At 39.3% G+C, this 22,391-nt stretch overlaps 3 protein-coding genes across 4 annotated transcripts; 1 reads left to right on the top strand and 2 right to left on the bottom strand.

The window, feature by feature from the left end:
• Nucleotides 1-306: 306 nt before the first annotated feature.
• Nucleotides 307-4,889, bottom strand: ap1s3b (adaptor related protein complex 1 subunit sigma 3b). Its single transcript, XM_062428783.1, has 5 exons — nt 4,723-4,889; nt 2,871-3,049; nt 2,629-2,737; nt 2,027-2,164; nt 307-1,097 (listed from the first exon to the last, which is right to left on the bottom strand). Exons 1-5 carry the CDS (start codon nt 4,723-4,725, stop codon nt 1,062-1,064), a joined length of 465 nt encoding a protein of 154 aa, XP_062284767.1. The 5' UTR covers nt 4,726-4,889; the 3' UTR covers nt 307-1,061.
• A 292-nt stretch (nt 4,890-5,181) lies between these two features.
• On the top strand, nt 5,182-8,419 carry LOC133990701 (dehydrogenase/reductase SDR family member 12-like). Its single transcript, XM_062429101.1, has 10 exons — nt 5,182-5,312; nt 5,754-5,887; nt 5,963-6,045; nt 6,150-6,245; nt 6,331-6,412; nt 6,504-6,565; nt 6,779-6,883; nt 7,129-7,219; nt 8,019-8,156; nt 8,280-8,419. The coding sequence occupies exons 1-10, from the start codon at nt 5,257-5,259 to the stop codon at nt 8,417-8,419; spliced, it is 987 nt and encodes a 328-aa protein (XP_062285085.1). The 5' UTR covers nt 5,182-5,256.
• A 1,007-nt stretch (nt 8,420-9,426) lies between these two features.
• On the bottom strand, nt 9,427-18,805 carry LOC133990669 (cullin-3-like). 2 transcript variants are annotated; one of them, XM_062429058.1, is made up of 16 exons: nt 18,534-18,805; nt 15,741-15,938; nt 15,448-15,561; nt 13,919-14,079; nt 13,090-13,204; nt 12,766-12,994; nt 12,496-12,641; nt 12,154-12,330; nt 11,835-12,005; nt 11,594-11,701; nt 11,284-11,408; nt 11,084-11,180; nt 10,862-10,996; nt 10,558-10,744; nt 10,162-10,307; nt 9,427-10,015 (listed from the first exon to the last, which is right to left on the bottom strand). In XM_062429058.1, the coding sequence occupies exons 1-16, from the start codon at nt 18,591-18,593 to the stop codon at nt 9,884-9,886; spliced, it is 2,301 nt and encodes a 766-aa protein (XP_062285042.1). In that variant the 5' UTR covers nt 18,594-18,805; the 3' UTR covers nt 9,427-9,883. The 2 variants fall into 2 exon arrangements, with proteins under 2 accessions (XP_062285042.1, XP_062285041.1); XM_062429057.1 differs by having other exon boundaries at nt 10,862-11,180.
• Nucleotides 18,806-22,391: the final 3,586 nt, after the last annotated feature.

Raw genomic sequence — 22,391 nt, 5'->3', positions numbered from 1 at the left:
TACTTATTTCCAAGTCTAAATATCAGACCGTCGCCTGCCTTCCAACCCTTTCATACTGCGAAGCTCTGTATTGTTGGCCTACCAGTGGTTGTGCTATGTATGCTCATTTTTAAACCATTTTGTACATGTTCAATAATGTGTGATGAATCACAGATGAATAAAGCATCAGCGGTATTATTTTTCTTCTTGCTGAGTTGTGTTGTCTTATTAATACACCACAGGGTTTAAAATCTGAGGAAGCAGAAGGAAAATGATCCACTGAATCCCATTTGGTACAATACAAACCCAGTGCAGACTGTTTATCAAAATACATATTTTAATCATAAGCTCTGACATCATAAATTGCACATTATAAAAACAGTGATATTCAAACTCACACTAACAACAGCTCCTTGTAAAGACTAAAATGGTTCCACACAGAAGTAATAGGTTATACAGATTAAAAACAGTAAGAAATTCTTCATAAACAGTTTCATTCAAAAATCTGTTGTCTGCAGGCATGAAAGCAAAGCCTATTATTGGATATTATTGTGGTGTCAAAACGTAATCTCTTTTATAAATGTGTTTTGAAAGAATTAATGTAGATTTTTTGTTTGGAGAGGCACAATTTTCCCAAAATTAACTCATCATTTTTGGAAAATAATCCTTCAATTCAAATATATTAAAGCATGATTTAAATATACATGAAACAAATGTATAAACCTGAAAATCACTTCATGGTTATGCTTTTCATATCCCCAACCCTCAATTACTACTTCATTTGAATGTTAGTTAACATATAGGGTTAACATAAATACAAATATGTGTACAATTAACATAAAGAAACCCCCTCCCCTTCTTCAAATGAGTGCAAGACTATGAACAAATATGAGATTAACGTTGCAGTAATGCTTCAGGCAGAGGGCAAGCAGACATTCATTATGCCCATTTCCTCTTTTTGAAAATGTCTAGTGGAATCCAAGTAAATCTTATTTCCATGTTCAGACACTTCTTTGACTCATATACAGTACATTTGGTTCCTGTATTTTCCCCAGTGTTACTTATGTCCTTTTTTCCATGGGTTAAAATGCAGGTTTGCTCATATACTCCTCCATGGTCTGGGGAAAAAAGGCACAATGAGGATAAATCAGCTTCTCAGCCTCTTTAAAAAATTTTAAAAAAATCACACATTATGATGCAATTAATATTCACAGGCACACATCTACACATCACCTGTTATTAGGTGCTGAGAACAGCAACATACAGTGAACTAATACAAGCACAACATCTAACCTGTCTGTCCATATTCAAGGTCATCCAAACAGCTCCACCTCATACCAATCACTGTTGTCATCCTGAAGCGATAATGGTCAGAAATGAATGGAAGGCTACACTGCGCAAAATCCAACTCTAGATTCAAGTGTTAGTCAGGCCGACACACCCAGTGCACTACTGTACCACACAGAGCCATCAGCCTACAGGGAGAGCAAGAAGCATCAGCCAAACACTAAACCTACGCCACGTTCCAGGGAAATCTGTCTCTCCCTCGCAATAACACTAGCAGAGAGAGAGAGATATATATATATATATATATATATATATAAAAACACACACACAGGAGTAAGAAAAACAGCAGCGCAAACACAAATCTATATCTAAAAAATGAAAAAAAGGAGCAACAACTAACATCCAGAAGCCTATTAGCTATTAGAACGACAAAAAAGTACACCAGGGACTCAGCAGCACCACTGTTAATTGAACTCATCATGACACCAACTACTTGTGAAGCTTGTTGGTAAATTCAAACTCACAAGAATAAACTGAAACTATACTGGAGCTCGATACAGTATTCATCATAAGAGTTATTGTTTTGCAAAATATAAAGAACCGATTGAGGCCCTCCACAATCCAGAAGTTTCCCACAGCCATTATTCAATGTCCTCTGATTCCATTAGATTCAAATGCCATGGTTAAATGATGTTGAGCCACGCAACAAATGTTACATGCCTCGTATTGTGTCGTGCGTGAATGTACACGAGTGTCTCACCTCCTGTAACATGTCTGACGCTTCGATGGCACGATTCACCATCAGTTTGGAGGTTTCCTGTATTTCTCCTCCCATTAAAAACTCATCCAGGATAAAATAGGCCTTCTCAAAGTTAAAGATTATGTCCAGCTCACACACCTAAAAGGGGGTATTACGGAGATTATTTCAGAAGTTATGAAGTATTATTGAGACAGCTCACAGTGCAGAATGTGCTTTTATGTGTGCACTTTTAGATTAAAATTGCTGTTCAAAATAATTTCTACAGCAAACAACAGCAGCCTATTACAACAGTAATATGCTCCAGATTTATGCTGCCATCGAAATTGTTTTTCACATGTGAGCATTTTAAGCTTCATTTATGACGGTAAACTCAATATCTTTGGATTAAAGCCACTGATCGGATAAAAACAAGACATTTGAACATGTCACTTTGGGCTTTAAGAAAGTTATTTTCTGGCATTGTATTGATAAAATTATGAATTAAATAATCGAGGAAACAATCTGCAGATTAGTCACTAATGAAAATAATCATTGGTTGCAGCCCTACACTTCAGACTACAGTTGAATATAAATGAAAGAAGGTGAAACACGGTGAAATATACATTGCCAAAGTATTTGTCCAGCAGCTCCACGTAGCGATGAATAACCTCCAGGGCTAATAGCTCATTCTCATGGTTCTCTATGCCCAAGCAGAAATACAAGCTTGCATACCTGAGGAAAACAATTGATGATTTTCAGCTGATATAGAGGAAATATAAATGACATTAAACAGGAGATGTACCTATGTGTAGAAACAATACTGGTGGTCCTCCTGCCTAAGAAACAGAGAAAGTAACCCACTCACCTCTTGTAAATAATCTTAAGGTCTTTCCAGTGCAGAAAGTTACAGGAGCGTGGTTGCCGTGCCAACACCATGGTGGTCATGTCCCTGATGATCTTCTTTTTCTCACGTTCTGTCATTGGTGTAAACCACTTCTGTAGACGCAGCTTCCCCTGGCGACTGAAGAGCAGCAGGAAACGCATCTAACAACACAGACGCATTACAGGGTCAGAGGGGCAACTGTGAAGCATGCATGGTCAACAGGGATGATTTGTATGTGCAAAAACACATACAGTAGGTCCACACAAAGTCAATCCATGGAGCATTATTAACTAACCACCAACACACACACAAACGAAGGGTCGATTGGGTGTGCAGCTGCTGTCACGGCTCATTAAAGAATAACTCCGCTGACCAAACACCACCACTACAAGGACAAAAAGAAAGGTCTTGGCAGGCAGAAATGTGAAGGTCAACAAATGGTTGAGGGAGGAGCAGATATCTTGAGTTTCCTTGTTTCAGATGTTTACAGAATAGGTTTCCTGATTTGGAAATACATTTGCGCACAGATCAATTTGGACTATCAGAACCACTCTGCCTGCAGTGTTTCCTTTGAATCTTCCTCACATTGTTGATTTCTTTTTCTTTTTTTGTGTGGAGTTTTTCCCTAACTGAATTTAGGGTCTAAGGATGGACGTGTTGTATGTCGTAGAGATTGTAAAACCTTCTCAAAAGAATTGGTGATTTGGGGATATATATAAATGAAACACCCATATGTCATTACAAGAAAGACAGAGTTATTCTAAGTAATTAACTAATGTATGTACATTTGTACTTCAATCCAAACTCATTTTATGCAACTAAGAGAAATATAGCCTACCTTATATTTAAAGATTCCCACAAAACATGTATTAAGACATATATACAATAATAAAAATAATACAATTCTGCTTGGATGTTTGTCTAATGTGGTTTTCCCACAAAAATAGTATAATTAGCACTTTAAAATAATTAAAAGGAGACTTCCTTTCTCTGTATATTGCCACTGGAGAATTCAAATTTTCACATCAGACTAATTCCCAAATTCTGTTCATAGGCCCACCCATTAAATCTAATTTTGTATGGGTGCAGAGAAACATCCGCAGTCAGCAGATAATTGTGAAAACTGCCTTCTAGTGTCAACATACAACATTCTGCACAGTGAAGCTCAATCATTCAACTGTAACAACAAAAACGAAAATCACATTTTTGACTAGAGGGTGACTTTAAATTACAAATAAGCATAAGCATGTACAATATAATGCCCACAAAATGTCCTAGTTGCTGTGGTGGTGGATGCATAATTTTGATACATAAAATATGGGGCAGTTGTCTAAGCCACCTAAAAGAGGATATTTTAAAGTGATATCAAAGCTCAGTTGCCCTACAAAATGAGGAAATACTTGTTTACATTAAATGGAAATTGGGACTTGCCCATTAGTAGGCTTCAGTGACATTAGACAAAACAACAAAACCGGTCCTTTTACCGGTATTTCAAGGTGTGTATCCCCTTTGTCAGCCCATAGGCAAATTAATATGTAAAGCATTAAACTGCCACCAGGGCAGGACACGAAAGTGACGAAACCTGTTTTACTGAGGGGACCTTACTTCCGACTGTCGCAAAAAGGGGGATACACACAATAAAAACTCCCAGTAGAAACCGAATCCTGATGCTGTTAGTCGGCCTGGCGAGGGAAAAAAGGCCTCAGAGTAAAGGAAAGCGTTTTAAAAGGTGTAGTTTCTAGCTTTAGCTACCTGTCAACGACGACAGGTGCGACAGGTGAACAGCTGCTAAGCTGACGTTGACTTAGACGTACAAAATAGTCTATTCACTTACCATTTTGAGGCTGCGCCAAGAGCTATTTGACCTTCTGATTTTTTTTTTTTTTTTTTAAAAAGCACTTTAACCCTCACTAAGGGTCAACAAGTCCGACTGAACACATATCCTATCTATCCGTCGTCCACCGCTGTGTTAAAGTTGTTAACTCCGCCCCCCACGGCCGCAGGAGGAGCGGTGCCTGCCGGACGCGTCACCAAACACCCCCCCACAACCATCTTGATTGGTCAGTGAAAGTTTATGTCGCAGGTATAAGATGCACCACGTGACTTGCTCGACGCTTTTTAATGAATGAGCTGATAAACTTTAACTGATATCACTTGACAGTCAGGGTCAGTGTATGTATGCAGTACAGTACACTGCATGTACACTGCATACACTGTATGCAGTGTACATGCAGTGTCGGTAGAGAGCAGTAATACTCTCTCTCTCTCTGCCTCTCTCTGCCTGCTTCATGTGATACTGACCTGTCACAGCTGCTTGACACACTGGAAAACTGCTGCACTGTTTTAGGATTATAATTCATTTGATAGCATGTCTCTATACCGAAATGCCGTCTGGTTTCTGAACGGAATCCACCAGTATACAAGGTCAGTCAACTATACTATATCATTATTATGGTGCTTCTCTAAGCTATAGTTGTATTGCTGACAGCTTTGTGCCTTTCAGTCAGTGTATATTGCTATGTCATATGCTTTAAAATGTATTATTAGGACTGTTTAAATATAAGATCCACTTTATAAAATGTATTTTATGCAATTTAATATTTAATGAAGAGAATAAAGGTCTGATCACTGTATGGCACACAAACACTGTGATCACCACACAAACTGGCCTTAGTACGCAATCACAATAGTGCCATTGACAGCTGATGTGTCTTGAGGATGACATTCACATCACCTGACTTTACTGTAACTAAAATGTGGAAAAAAGAAGACAGAAAAAAAAACATTGCAGCCTCACAAACTATTATCTATCATGTGACTGTGTCAGTGGCGCACAATGATACGTTCTTAATGGGTTATCTCCAGGAAGGGATATGAAGCAGCATCTAAAGACTTTGAGCCCCAGGATCTGGATGTGTCCGTTGTGGGAAGGTCTTTTATGGTCACCGGGTCCAACAGTGGAATTGGCAAATCGACTGCCATGGCTATAGCCAAGAAAGGTACATGTTGGAGAGGTGTGTTCTGTCATGTGCTTTACACAAATAGAAAAATCAAGTCTGATGTTTTGTTTCCAGGTGGGAGAGTCCACATGGTCTGTAGGAACAAAGATAAAGCAGAAGAGGCCAGGGCAGAAATTGTCACAGAGTCGGGGAATACGGTGAGTGTGTGTTAGCTTCAAATATCGTTGCTACTAAATATGAAAAAAAAGTTTTAAATCCCTTGATTTGTGGGCAAGAATGATAAATAATCTGATTATTGTAGGAAGTGTACATCCATATTGTGGACATGTCAGAAACACGCAAAGTTTGGGAGTTTGCTGAGGCCTTCAAGAAGCAGTACCCATCCTTAAATGTGTTGGTAGGTATTGATCATAAAAAAATATTACATTCAAATCTCTCTTTGGAAAGTAAGAATGTTCTTCTCTGTCATGTTTTCGGGACAGATAAACAATGCAGGGTGTATGGTGCACAAGAGAGAGATGAACGATGAGGGGCTTGAGAAGAACTTTTCCACCAATACGATGGGTGAGACTTCATTCTGATGCTCAATGAGACTCATGCTGCTATTAATCTGAAGTCAAGGCTGAAGCTGTGTGACTTTTCTCCATCTCTTCAGGGGTATACATCCTCACTCAAACTCTCATACCACTTCTACAGAAGAGCCGGGATCCCAGGGTGGTATGAGATCACACACACACACACACACACACACACACACACACACACACACACACACACACACACACACACACACACACACACACACACAAAATCAAGCTGCTCATCTGCATCATGTGCACAGCATAATGCCACTTTTGTCCACGCTGGAGTGGCTGTTGTCTAAGCACACTGTGCCTCTTTTTCTCCCTTTTTCTCCCTGCTTTCTCCCAGATCACTGTGTCCTCAGGAGGCATGCTGGTCCAGAAACTCCGAGTTGATGACTTGCAGTCAGAGAAGGGCCGCTTTGATGGTGTCATGGTGTACGCCCAGAACAAGGTAGTTAGGAGGATTAAAGTGTTTTAAGCAATTTTTAGCTCCAAGTCTTTGTGAGAGATTTATTTAATAACTACTTTACAATTGCCTCACTGGATTCTTGTCTGCTTCACAAGATTGAACAGAAAGAAGGGGTGGGGGGGTGGGGAGAGGGTGATGAAAAAAGATGATGCAAAATACATTCACAGTAATGCAACATTTACTGTAGAGGTAAATTCTACTGCTAACAATGTGCTGTTTCTTCTCAGAGACAGCAGGTGGTGCTGACACAAATGTGGGCCAAAACCAACCCTGTCATTCACTTCTCTGTGATGCATCCAGGCTGGGTAGATACACCAGGTACTGACTCATTACACAGCCAACCCTAAATGGTCAATTAACTATTGCTGTTGGTCTGTTCTTTCTTGTTTTTCTAAAAAAATAAAAAATAAAACCACATTGTTGGCATGGCAGCAGTCATGTCCATCAAAAATGGGAGACATTCTCCTCGTGGTGGTGATATAGCAAAGGTTTAGATTAGAAATCCAAAAAGACAAACCCAAACTTTACAAGAAAGTGTGAAGCAGTCTGAAGAGGTCACAGCTGCCACTGCAGGTTATAGTTTCACAGAATAATGTCACCTAAAATATGACAATTTTAAAATCCACAAAGCAAAATAACACAAAGGCTGTGAAACTTCTTTAACTTGACCTGACGTAAGTCTGTCCACCTTCTTTAGACTTAGACACTTAAATATTTCTATTTGGTTGTGGTGAAAATTCTCCAAACACATGCCAAATCTTTTTTGCAGTCATTCCATAATTGAAATGAATGGGTAATTAAATAAATTGTTTTTAAAGCACAATAGTTCAACAATCTTCAATCTCCACAATCCTCATATTGTGATAACATACCAAATTACTTTGTTACTTTCTGTAAATTTAGTGTTTTGAAGAATACATTTTGCCTTGAGGATCAATTTAAGATTGTCAGTTTAGCTTTGACCAAACCTGAAGATCATTCCTGAGGATTCTTAATCTGTGTAAATAATTATGATTTTTATGATAATTATGATGATCTTCATTTCAGTTGTTTGACAATAATTCAGTATTTGTTGGTGATATTCTTCTTACCCCGCCTGATGTCTTCTTGTTGGCAGCTGTTTCCACATCAATGCCTCAGTTCCACCAGATGATGGGGGACAGGCTGCGCAGTGTGGAGCAAGGAGCTGACAGTGTGGTGTGGTTGGCCTTGTCCAGAGCTGCTGCCAGAACACGCAGCGGCCAGTTCTTTCAAGGTGAGCGGCATGAAAGGCACTCTCTCATAAGCACACACTGGATGTCCTTTCCATTGATGTCAATCTTTTTAGATATTGTCATCATCTGTTGAAAGTGGTTCTGACAAATTATTCGCATTGCAGATCGAAGGCCAGTTCCTGCCCATCTGCCTCTGGCTTGGACTCACACTTCTCCTAAAGAGATTCAGACTTTCGTGGCTAAACTGGAGAATCTGTCAGAAGCAGTTCAGTCTCTGGGCCCTTACAAACCTCAGGTTGTCTAAATACTGATGTCGTTGAACCGTTTAAGTATTTGTAACAATAAAATCATTACTGGGAAATGTGACACATTTGTCATATTTAGTCTCATGTACATCCTAATTCTACCCATTCATAATGAAGACATGCATTTTCAGGGGAGTGTACGGCTCAGCGTGTGATGTCATCATGTGTTAACTGGACTGTTTGCTCTGAAAATGTTGAGACCTACTAATTTAAAGACTGAGTAATAGATTTACATAGTGTAATTAACAACAGAAGTTAATGAATACATGTAATCCCTTCCTTTCTTTCTCTCTCAACCCAACCGGTCCAGGCAGAGGGCTGTCCACCTAGAGACCGGTTCTGCTTGAGGTTTCTTCCCGTTAAAGGGGAGTTTTTCGTTGCTGCTGTCACCATGTGCTTGCTCATTGGTGAAAGTTGGGTATCTGTAAATTAAAGAGTAAGGTCTAGACCTGCTCTATGTGAACTTGTTATGATTGGGTGCTATATAAATAAAACAAAACAAAAAGTAATAACATGCTCATCTTTTATCTAGATGAGTACAACAGGGTTGTGTGCTTTCTATTTGATGTGTATATTTATTTCTGACCAATGCATCACATCTGGAATCATCATGAATCCGTGTTTGCACAGGAGTCTACAGTACTTACATCTCTACATATCACTCCCCTTGGTGTTCATGGAATTGTGAAACTTCATTTTATGCACTCAAGCTGCACAATCTGCTATAAAGTGCTAATCCAGTTATTAGATATTTACACATTATTATAATGAAGCATTAAACGCCCAGTCTAAATGCAAATTGAAAAATCTCTGTCATCAACTCAAATTAGTTTTTGAATCCTGACATGTCATGCTTGAAAATACTTTTGCTTTATTGCAATAAATTAGACGCCATGACATGACAGACCTGCCCGTTTTCACACTAACTGCAATGTGAAAGTCACTATTAAAATCTGCAGGTCAATGTAAAAGATGTGCAAAGCATTTCTGTTAGAAACTACAGAGCATCAAGTCATTATTTTTATTTTTGTTTTGTAACAATCCACATTTGTTGTTTTTAATAATTTTATTATTTTTATACAGTATTGAAACAAAAAAAATAATGTGGTGCATTCACATTTTTCCCAAGGGATTCTTTGCAAGTTTGATCTCTACAAGGGTAAAACAGTGAAAAGCTTGAAGCTGGATCCATCCATGTTAAAACTCACAGGGAATAGGAAGACTGGGCCTGATTTGAAAATCATCTACGAGATTTGATGGAATTTTTTTTTCCTGCGCCAACATTTTATTCCAGATTTATGTGTGTTTACTGTGTTTTTGTAAGGAACGACGAATCAGGTTCCCAGCATTTTGTCTTTTAAAGAAACTTCCAGTCCATGCGAAACAACAGTCCAAAGAAAACAAACAAATCCCACCCCCACCCCCCCTATCCAGTCTCTTCCTCCTCTCCACCACAGGCCTCTTTACGCAACATAGGTGTACACTTTACGATCTTCTGGTGTCCTCGCCAAGTATTCTCTTTCTATTAGTCCTTCTATACGCTTTTTGATTACCACAGGACTGGGAAGAAAACGAGCCCGGAGCTGCTGAGTCACCTGAGGACACAAAAGTTGCAACATGTAAGAAAAATGCATCAAAACCCCAAGATTCCCCTTTATTCCATTTCATAGCAGAATGTGAAGTTAAAATAAAAATACTAGCAAACTGCCGGTTCAAAATAGTTATCACATAGGCTCCTTACCTCTGCCACCAGGACATTGTGCTGCATCTTCTTCCTCGACTTCATGATTCGGACAATGGCTGCCTCAATCTCATGCTTCCTGTCATCATCCACTTTCTGCCGCGTCTCTTTCCTTTCAGGATCTGATTCCCCTTGTTTAGCAGCAACTGAGGAAAGCGAGGCAAAGGGGAAAAGATGAGGAAGATAAGATAAGGTAGAGAAAGTGGAACAGTCCCACCCATCTGTCCTCTATTCTCCACTCATTGAGTTGAAAGAAGAACACGCTGAAACATGATGTGGGGTAATCTGCGTGTCTATTTGTTAGAAATGAAACCTTCAGCAGAGGCTAGTCTGAAAGTAGGGCGAGATGTGGACTCTCTATACTCTCAGTGTGTTTTATACACAAACTTTACACACCTGTCTGTATTTTGACTCTGTGCAGTTTGGAAGTAAACTGATCATTGACTGTAAACACATGGCCGTTCTCTATCTCCTTGGACTTTGGCTCTTTGGTGAGAACTCTCTGTGTGGGTTTCCCACAGGCCAAAGACTGCAACGCTCGCACCAGCTCCCGCTCAGGAATATCTGTCTCCTGCTGGATCTCCTGTAAACAAAAAAAAACAAAACAATAAATTACTTTATGAGAGCTGAGAACAAACAGTACTACTCGAAGAACAAGATTTATGAAGTCAGCTTAGGAAGTGCTGCACTGTGCCCTCACCTCAAAAGTGCACTTTTCTCTGTTGTTGAAGAGCATGAGAATGGTCATCTGGAAGGTGGAGACCTGCAGTATGTGCTTACGGGTGTTAGAGCCCGTCACCTGGGCGCCTCCCACACCCACTTCTGACCCATCTTCCTGCAAAAGTAAGTAGAAGGGAAGATAAACACATACATTTTCATACTGCTTTGAAGAGAACAAGTCATTTAAAGAAGTGACATATACCTTTTTAACAGCTCCATAGAAAGTTGCATTTAGGTCTGCTCCACCCATGTGGTGCTGCAATGTGAGCTGTCTACCACTGTGTTTGGCGAGGTAAAATCTGTGAAAAAAAAAAAACAGGACTTTGTTCCTCAGAAACCCTTTAAAGTACAACATTGATCCTCCAAATGTATCGTAAAACTTGTAAACAAATTTGAGATTACCTCCTAAAGACTTCAAAGGCGTGTCTGGGAGCAGGGGGGATGGTGCATTTGGGTGTTGCTGACTGTGTAGGCCAGTAACCAGTAGTGAGGACTCTTACTGTGAGGTCCACTCCACTTAGAGATGCCTGAAAAAGATACAGGCAAGTTTTCTTTTAACGTACAATTTTGCCGTTCATATTTATAATTAAAGTTAGACGTAGTTCTGTTTTACTCCTGCGTTTACAAATCTTGCTGAACTGATGTAAATAGACCTTTAACTGTATTAGAAAGTATTGCTGACTTCTTCTGATAGGTTGTTAGACTGCCTTACCGACGTAGACTGTATATGCTGCCTGAACTCATCCATGGTAGTGTTGGAGATGCTCATGTCTCTAAACATCCCTTCCAGTTTTGAAGTGAACTGACAGCCACATTCTGTCTGCAAACAAGAAAGACAGAAAACAATGAGATGAATCATTGACAGAGTGAACACAGGGAAACATGAGCAGAGCAAGCGTTACAGTGAGGAATATGCATTCACATCTGTGTCTAAACCTCTCTCACTCTTTTACCTTGAGCTTAGAGATCATGTTCTTCTCTGAGTCGTCTGAGACACTCTTGTTGCTGAGCAGCCTGCGGCCCAGATGCTGCTTGTAGTACCTTTCAAACACATCCTTCTCCTGCATGAACCTGAACAGCACCATCGCTTTGTCAAGGATTGACTCCACCTCCTGTTCTGTCAACTGATCAAAGAAATCAGGGAGAAAAAACAACAAGGCAATGTACAGTTAATAAATGTAATGTAGATGGTTATACCTGCAAAAATGTCAAAATTATAGATGTGGTCATTTGGTCAAGCATTTTTTCTAAAGTGTTGAAGCAGCTACATACCCCTTTGACTCCCTTCTTGAGCTTATCATCTATGAAGAGGGATAGGTACTCTGGTGAGCGGGAGTTGAGATTGAGAAAATACTCAAAGTCTCCAGCTATGGTTTGTTTGAACAATCTGTCATTGTTGAACGACTCAAGGAGGAAACGATCAAAACGTGTTTTGAGGTCTAGCAGGCCCTGTAGAGAATATAAAACAGCTGATGAAACATTTAACAGTCAACAAAACAACACAATTCCCTTGTAAGTAACATTTTCAGTAGAGTTCGCCAAGTGTCTTAGCATGGAGGAATTAAGCTAAGACTTAGAGTTGTGTTTTTTGGACTCATAGTTTAACCAGCATACCTGGATATAGTCGACAGGGTTCTTGCCCTCTCCTTCTTCTGACACAAGAGCCTTGCCCTGCTCTCTCAGGTAAGAGCTCATACACTCACACATAGTTTTCAGGCCATTTGGCACCCGACTGAACAGCTTGTACATGCATGCCAGGTCTGAGAGGGACACATGGAAATAGGAGTGAGAAACAAGTAAAAATCCCCTGCTTTCAATTTCTTGTTTTCTTCTAAATCATACCCAGAATAAAGAGAGAAACATCTATGGAGGAAACGTGTTTACCTTCTGTCTTGCCATTCTTGAGCATATGGACAAGACCAGAGTTCTCCATCTCTACAATAGTCTTCATGTGTTTAGAAATGAGCTCCCTTTCCACCACCTTGACAATGGGCTCCTCTGTCGACTTGTCCAGGCAGTGCATTACTCGCTCGATCTCCTCATTGATTCTGGCCTCTACCTTCTTAATGTAGACACTGGCACTGTTTTCTGCTAGGAACTTTTGGCTCTCCATCTAAAAGAAACAGATAGTGTGAGTAGTTTTATTGGAAAGACTGATATGAGTTTATAAAAACACAGAGACACCAAAAACCAAAAGCACAGACTCACCTGGAAGAATTCGGCTGACATATCTAAGAAAGGGCCTTCGAAGTCCTCCTCATAAACAGATCTGCCATCCAGGCCAAGAATCATCAGCATCTGGCAAGCGTTTCTGATTGCCCCCCTACAAAGAACAGTAACAAAACAGGAGTTACAATATTGATATTTATGTAAAAATGTATTTCCTGCAGTTAAATTCCTACTGGCAAATAGTAAAATGACAAATACATTTATAAAACAAAGAATTATTTTAGTTTGATTGCAAACTTATTTTAAAACATATTGAAACAAATGTCACAATCTTATTGGATTTTAAGTACAAATAAGCCCTCAAGTGATTTTATTTCTATCAGTGTAACTAGTAGTACTGTATATAAAAAAGAGGAAAGCCAGACAGTTAATTATAATGATGTTAAATCTTAATACACGTCCTCTCAGCAGATGAGGGGACAAGTTTGGTAACGTCAGCTGTTGTAAAAGCCAATGAAAGCATTTTCACTGCTTTTGAAAACAATGTATCTAGTGTAAGACACGCTTCTGAATCTGCTACTGAATCCAGCTGTATTATTTATCTTAATACAGCACATCAAAGAAATCTATTGAGTCCAGATCAAAATAATTTATCTGAATAGGAAATATTCTGTATTTGTATAGTTTTCCCAAATATCTAGTCAAGTGAAATAATCCACACACCAAACTAGTGTCATTATGTCTATGAATTTCCTACAACCTGCCTTGCTTTCTGTGTTTAACTGTCTCCACTGATTTGACTAGTAAACAAATCTAAAGCAGTGTCTTCTTGCTCCAGGCTGTCTATCAGTGAAGCAAAACTTCTTACCTGTCCACGACTTCTCCCTTCCTCTCACGTGCAATCATGTCCAGTAACGTCTGCCGTAGGTGGTCTCGAATGCAGCCGTAGCGCACCACCTGGTCCCTGAATATGATGAGGCCGAGGTTGTACACATTCTCCACATTGTTTTGCTGAACATAGACTCGGTCCTGAAGTCAAAAAGGAGAGAATGGGGAGAAAAATATTTCTGCTATTGTATGTGTGGAAAGAAGTACAGCAATCCAAAACTGTTTAGTAGTAGATTAGTATTCATTCCCCTTGGACATGTCACATATTTAAGTATTTTTAATGTTGATCAGTGTCAAAAAATGAATTACATCCACTGTGTTTCAATGTGGTGCTAAAATAATACCTCCAGTGGGGGAGTGAATCCTATTAATAGGGCTGCATATGTCAGCAAAGCTTTCAGTATACACTGTAGCACCCTACTGACAGTTGCAGCGCTTTTAGAAGGTGATTAGATACAAGATTTGTCATCATCAACGCTAAACCAAATCAACAAATCTCAGCAGGTGCCAAATTACAGACGTTGTTTGGATATTCAGAGTGATATTTATGTGATTTGAATAATCTGTTGGTTTTGTTTTTTTTATGCCTGAAAAAAGCACCTTTCTTCACTTTGGGGGAGATTAGAGAAGTAACTGTATTGCATTTATTAGATTAGATACCTTTATATATTATTAGATACCTACATATTAGACAACAGCAGGTAACAAAGGCAAACATTTAAGAAAACAAACAAACAACCACACTCTTGATTGAAGTGAATGAATATTTACAATCACCCTGCCTCATCTAGACAAATCAGTGATATTGATTGAGAGAGACAGTTACTTCCAACAAGATAAATACACCAAGTAAGAACAGCAAAGTCACACTTGCAGGTTGTCGGACTCTCCTCTAGAGGTCAGCAGGCGGATAACAACAGCTGCAGCCTGCACTCACTGCACAGACGTTGTCAGTCTGCAGTAGTTTAACAACAGAAAGCCAACTGTCCGAGGTAAAGGCAGGACAGGAAAAAGGAGTGTGACACAAAAGAAACCTCGGAGAGTTGTATAGTCCCTGTAATGCCCGCGCCATTGTTTGGCCTAATTTGTGTGTTTGTGTGTGTGTAACTCAAGGGCTGAGTCACTCACACACAACCCAACAGACAACTTGGCTCGCTGCAGGCTAAAGTAAATCAACTAACCCTGCCAGTTGTCCAACAAAACAAATAAATACAGCAACAGAGCCTCTTTTGTTGGGCCCACAAATAAAACAGCACCTTACAATCAAAGTCCAGAAAAGTATGAAGGGGAAGGTTGGAGAGAGTTGGACACAAAAGCACAAATCACTCATGACAAGGAACTTGCAGAGGTAGTGGAGCCCATGGGAGGCATGTAAAACTACTGGTTATACAAAAACAACATGAAAGTCACCACCATTTCATGTTGGTTAAAGATATTTTTAAATAATCTACAACTACAGTATCATTCAGTTACAGACAATGAGCGTGACAACAGGCACTGACTACCTACCATGTACATGAGGATGTCTCTGATCATAACCATGGCAGTTTGATGGTCATTCCAGGCCTGATTCAGTGTTTGCAGAAAGTTATTATTTAGAGAGTTTAGGACATCTTCCCGTACCTGAAATTAGAAAACATATGAGTGAGTAATTTTACATCTTCTAATCTAGAAGTGACCATAACCTGAAGAATGGAAATTTAAAACAAAGTGCCACAACAGTGCTTCATTATTTTTTTCTTTTGTCAACAATGGGGAATCTACTTTTTAGAGGTGCATTAATGAGGGATGAGTTTGGTTACTTTGTTGATGAGGTGCTCTGTGACGACCTCCCTCAGGCCTGTGTAGAGCTTCTCTCCATGCTTGTGGAGCACCATCGTGTAGGCGTTCCTGTAAAGCTCCTCAAAGCTGAGCCCGCTGTTGTTCTTCCTCTGAATCTCCTGGATGGCATTCTTCAGAAGGTCCCAGATGTTGTTCACATACTTCTCATCCATTGTCATCTACAGAATGGGGTAGAAGGATGATAGTGTGTTGACTCGCAAAATTATTTTACTTTGATATTTCTAGATGGCACAAGTAGATGACGACAGCGATGTCAAGCCAGAGATTATTCTCTGTAATACAATTTAACAAACCAGAGATACTTGTAAAAAAAAAAAAAAGATTCACTAGTTTTATTAGGGTCTTATAAAAGCTGTAAATTGTTAATGGATGTTAAAACTGCAGATTTCTAAGATTGTGTCCACACTAAAGCAGAAGACGTTTGAAAACATATTTTTTCAATCACTTTCGACCTTTGATCCAAAGTAAGCATTAATATCCACCTTGTAGAGTGGACAGGGACGACTTGTTTTGTAAGTGCTTATGTTTGATTGATGACCTCTACCAAATTGGGTGTTTAAGTGTAGTATAAATGTTAAGACTTCAACTTTCTGTCACTTAAAACTCTCTCTGTGATTGTTAATTTCATATATAGCCAACCATACAATACAAGGGATGCTGATATTATTGTGCCTGTTATCACAAAAGCTGTGCAAGCACAAAATAACAGGTGGCAATAAAAGGAAGCTATGATGAATCACAGTTTTATATCTCAACAGCAACAGACAGATATTACTTCTATCTTTTCTGCCAATCACGTAGCAGAGATGGAGCCATAACAAGCCAATCAGGTCGCAGGAAGATAGTTAAGATACAGCCATGCAAAGTGTTCAGCTGGGTGTGCTTCTGTTTTGGTTACTGCAGTCAGAGACAGAGGAGACTGTCAGCATCAAGCATCGGCCAAAACAGAGATCGCACCAACACTGTTGACTGTTCATACAAAAGGTTAGGAAATTTCGGCAGTGTGGTGCTATGTAATTTGTAGGTTGTGTTGAGGATCTGTGCATGGCCTTATAAAGAAAGTACTTCTTTACTCTTGTAAACAGGTAACCAAACATCATGGTAACAAACAATCGTCATGTTCTGAGTGTTTATTATGAAAGACTGAAAATGATAATTAGGTCACCAAGATAGAGTTCTAGGATGTTTACATCTCTCCCAAACTGTTCTCTTCCTGCTTTACAGAGAATGGAGAGAAAGTAGAAAAACATTAATGAAGTTTTTCAAACCACTCTAATACCTGTGATGTGTTCAACTTTCTGACTAATAATAATATAACCACAGTTAAGCTTTCAGTATCTCCAATTAGAAAAATGTAAGGCTGAAATTATTACTATGTTATGATATATTGTGATTTCTGCTACATCCACCTTAAATATAGTTTCTATGTCAATGTCATTATAAAATTGAATGTTTCACCGATAATCTGCTTCCACTTAGTCATAGCGGGCTGCCTACACAGATTTTGGCCTCATGTTACTGCACCAAACACCTGTGAGGTGAACAGATGTTAAATTTGGGAAAAAAGAGGTATCTGAGTCAATGTCAGCAGAGAGCAGTTAGATTGGTGTATCCTTAGTGAAAAGTAACTCAGGCTTGAGAGCTAACCAAACTAAATTACTGTTTTGCATTTTCAAATGTAAGGTCAGGGTTTTTAAATTACAGGACGAGCATGTCTCAAAATAACTATTACAAATACAGGAGCTGGAAAAGGATCAATTAATCAAAATCAATTAAACTGTCAATTACAGTGACCGAGACCACATAGTCTGTGGCTAGATTATGGACTAACGGTCTGGTCTTGCTCTTGTGTTTAAGCTCAACATTTGAGAAAAGGATTATCACTCACTCATCTGCTCACTGACTCACTCAGCCACACACCCACTCATAAACGTGAATATCCAACTGAAGAAAAAATATTTGCATAGGGTTCACACTAACTAATCTAAACAAGGAATGGAGGGATGTTGCAAGGACTAGGTAGCCAAGACTAACATATCCCAAAACCTTTAATAACTATATATATTAAAAAAAAGAACGGAAGTGTGTGTGTATATGAAGGTACAATTCACCCCAGTGTTCAGTGGATGTTGATGAAATCGTCGTGTGACAGTAGTGATAGTAATAGGTAGCTGGATTCACAACATTACTCAAGTTACATTAGGAATGTTTACTGTTTACTTCGTGTTACTCTCACGTTAGTCTAAACTTGCCTTAACTCTAGATCAAGCAGTTGTCATCTTTTTACTGATTGTCATATTTAAAGGTCTAAAGCCAAAGCGCACGAAAATGCAATACCAACAGCCAAAACAGCTTGCCGTTACCATAGCGTAACGATACTTGCTTACTAACTGCAACTACCACCAAGTCGGCTAACATGATCAGGCCTGCTACACAGCTAACGCTAGCTGCTACCTGCTATAGTCTCTCACTGTGGAAGTTTACTTACATATGCTAACGTTAGCTAATGTCAAACGACGATGGCACTTTCAAACCAAGACGCTGGCTAACGTCAAATAAACTGAGATGGTAACACAGCTAAAAGCAGTACGGGTAATTTGTCCAGCTAACAGCAGTTTTCCCTTGACAATGACATGTTTTTCTCGTATGAGCAGCTGGCTAGCAGGCACTTGGCTAGCATATAAAGCTGTCATCCACGGTGCTCGAGTCTCACAGTTGGCGTCTAAGCGCTCACACAGCCGGTAAATACTTACAGGAAAGGCTCGTATCCTCATCTTGGTGTCCTTCTTGGTGCCGCCTTTGAGGTTGGACATGATTAGTTACAACGACTATCGCTTCTAAGTTAACTTAAAGACTACATGAAAGGCGGCTGCTAGTTTTGCTTGCTACGCCAGGAAAGCGGCAGGGAAACTCTGTGACCTCCCCTTTGGGAATTAGGTCGGTCTGCGTGTCTGCTGTGTTGTTGTCACTCGCTCTCCAGTCTCAGTGTTTTCTTGCTAATGTTAGCTTGTATGCAGTGATGGCGGTCGGCTGTACTCTTCTCACTCAATGCGCAACACCGAAATCTCGCGTGAAGTGAAGTGCGCACGGTGACAGGTGCATTCCACAGGTTGATAATAACCGTTCATATCGCAGCGGGTAACTGGGTATTACATTTAATGTCTAACTCTATTACGACGAAAAAAGCTGTAAGTAGCGTTGTGTAAAAGAGTAACAACTACTGTGGAGACAAAATAACTGGTTGAACTAAAAAAAAACAGTTGACAAGAAAGCACCAAGGACAGAAAAAATACTTTATACTTGCTAACTTTCACAATTTCTTAGACGGTAATTTAGCTAAGTTACACGTGCAAAGAAAACATGCACGTGTCAGATATATTCACTTTGACCATGATTTTCCTCAAGACTGTTTATATAAAAAGATTAGGACATTTCGGCAGTGTGGTGCTATGTAATTTGTAGGTTGTGTTGAGGATATGTGCCCAAAAATGTGCCATATTCTTCAGATCACTGCATGCATGGCCTTACAACTGCAAAGACAAAGAAAGTGCTTCTTGACTCTTGTAAACAGGTAACCAAACATCATGGTAACAAACAATCGTCTTGTTCTGAGTCTCTATTATGACGGATTGAAAATGATAATAAAGTAAACCGAGATAGAGTCCTTGGATGTTTACATCTCTCCCAAACTGTTTTTCCCCCTGCTTTACAGATAATGGAGTGAAAGTAGAAACACATGCATGAAGTGTTTCAAGCCACTCTAATACCTGTGATGTGTTCAACTTTCTGACCAATACAGATACTACAGTGTCAGATATGTTCAGTTTGACCATGCTTTTTCTCCTCTTTGCTGTTTTCCAGTCCACCGTTCACTGCAATGGCCCAGATGCAAATTCCGATGACTGACCAATGGCTGGAAGACTGAATATCTTCTCACTGTCATGATGATGCTCTCTGAATCAAAGGAAGAAGAAATACAACAAATACGTGAGGCCACTGTCTTAACTCCCATTAAAAGAAGATATTACAGACCAGACAATAAAGCACATTAAAGGCACACAACTATTATCAAATGATCAATTAATTATCATTGACCCATTTTACAGCCTAAAGTGCATTTTAGGGGTAATTAATCAAGCTCAGACCCTTTGCCTAAGTAAAATTACCAATACAGCAATATAAAAAAATCAAATTACAAGTAAAAATCCTTCATGAAAAATCCTAGTTGAGTAAAGTATAGAAGCATTAACAGCAAAATGTACTTAAAGTATTAGTGCTAGTACCAAGTAAAATTACTAATTTCATCCCTCTGACTGATATATTATTATATATGACATAATTATATTATTAATACTGAAGCATGAGTGTGTAAGCAGTAGGGTGGGAAAATCTCTCGATTATATGATGCCAGTGTGGATTGTGCCAGTGCCTAAAAAAGCAAATTCATTGAAACGAACTTTTCATTGATTTTAGAAAGAAAAAGATACCAGTGACTCCTGTACTCATCAATGATGTGGCTGTTGGGGTGGTCCCCTACTACAGTTACCTTGGCGTCCTTGTGGATAACAAGCTGGACTGGAAAGAGAACACCCGTGCCATTTTTATAAAGGCCCAGTCCAGACTGTTCTTCCTCAGGAAGCTTCGGTCATTTGATGTCAGCAGGCCACTCTTAAATGTGTTTTATCAAAGTATTTTAGCTAGTGAGCTTTTTTATGCTGTTGTCTGCTGGGGGTGGGGGTTTGAAGTCAGAGGACAGAAATAGGATCAACAAGTTAATAAAAAAGGCAGGATCCATCATTGGTTTGCCTCCTGACTCACTAGAGGTGGTCATGGAGAGGAGAGAGGAGGCAGGAAACTCAGTAGCATCCTTCACAGTAAGGGCCACCCATTGTTTGGTGTTTTTAGTGAACTGAAGAGCTCCTTTAATGCCAGACTAGTGATGCCAAGGTGCTCTACAGAAAGATTTAAGGTCCTTTATACCTGGTGCCGTGAGGTTTTTTAATGAACATTGCTGTTGACTGCTGAGCGTTGTGGATTGCTGGATTGATGTTGATGTGGTGCTTTGCACTTATCTTGTACTGCCTGAGTGTGTATGTTTCCTTGCTGTATGTTGGCTGTTTTTGTGAGAAGGTGACATTCAATTTCCCCTCCAAGGGATTAATAAAGTACTTCTTATCGTATCTTATCTTATCTTATGCATCGCGATGCAGACGTGGACGACTCTGCATTGATTCACAAAAGTCAAGAATCGATTATTTAAACCTTGATGTAACGTAATAACTTGATGTTGACGGACCCAAACAGTGAGGGCAGCGCCGGAGCCGGATATCTAATCCGAGAATTCATCTGTAGTTCATCTTTAAAAAGAAGACTGCAAGCATTTTTTTATTAAATGACTAAATAATTACCTTTGTGAGACGTGAAGTTTAATGTGAACTTTTAACGCTGTCACTCAGCTAACGCTAACGTTAGCGGAGTGGCGCAGCTAATAAAGCAGCTGACCAACACACACTGCAGCATGAAGCAACGTAAACTCTGAGGTGAGGAAAATAACTTGGTGCTCAGTCTGTCTCACCTCTACAACCCTGCTCAGCGTGTTGGACAGTGATGTCTGTCCCGGATCTAACAGTACAGCAGAGAGGCTGCTCTGCACTGCTGGAGACATGGTAACAAACAGCACTGCACTCCGCCCTCAGTTTACTCTCATACAGGCAGGTGAGATTCACCTCTACTAGGTCTATATTATTGACTGATTTTGGTCTACTTAATGTGGAGACATTTATGTTTAACATGCATGTTGAATGTCGATATTCAGATTTTGAAAGTACTTTCTAAATAAAAAGGGCAGTTCATATTTATCTGACTTATTGTATCAATTGATAAAAAATTAGCTGCGCAGTAATAAAGAAAAATGAGGATGTGATACGTTCAGATCAAGATGCATCAATAATCGTTTTAGAATTGAATCGTAGCCCTCTGAATCGGAATTCAATTGAATCTGAGTTGAGAGATTCCCACCCCTTGTAAACAGCATATTACTGTTGTAGTTGCTGGAGGTAGAGCTAGTCTCAACTACTTTATTTACGGTCAGATAGGCTAGTTTAGTCCAGTGGTTCTCAACCTAGGGGTTGTTTTTGGAATTTTTCTTTAATCTTTGATTTTTGGTGAAATATTGGATCATTTAAATTTTCATTGAAATTAAACCATGTGAGAAATTTAGAGGGGAAAATCAGTATTTGGTGGATCTGTTAACAACTCATAGACATCTAAAATGTGACCCCGACTACACACTGCTTTTCGTAAGAGGTCAAAGCCAAATTAGTTGGAAACCACTGGTATCATCTTTAACAATGTGTTGTGTTTTAAAAGCTTGTTATATTATCCTTTGAGTCATATCTTCATCTGAAAATTAGCAAATAAATGTCAAATAAATGTAGTGGAGTAGAAAGGACATTATATCCCTCTGAAATGTAGTTGAGTGGAAATATAAAGTAGTAATAAAATAGAACCTAAGGATTGTACTTAAGTGTATTACTTGAGTAAATGTACTCAGTTACTTTCCACCACTGTTTATCAATCCAAAAAAGTAAAAGTATACAAGTCTACCTCTG

The sequence above is a fragment of the Scomber scombrus genome, chromosome 11 (assembly GCF_963691925.1).
Source record: "Scomber scombrus chromosome 11, fScoSco1.1, whole genome shotgun sequence".
Classification (NCBI taxonomy): domain Eukaryota; kingdom Metazoa; phylum Chordata; class Actinopteri; order Scombriformes; family Scombridae; genus Scomber; species Scomber scombrus.
The sequence above is the reverse complement of the archived record's forward strand: the minus strand, read 5'-3'. Positions and strand labels throughout refer to the sequence as shown.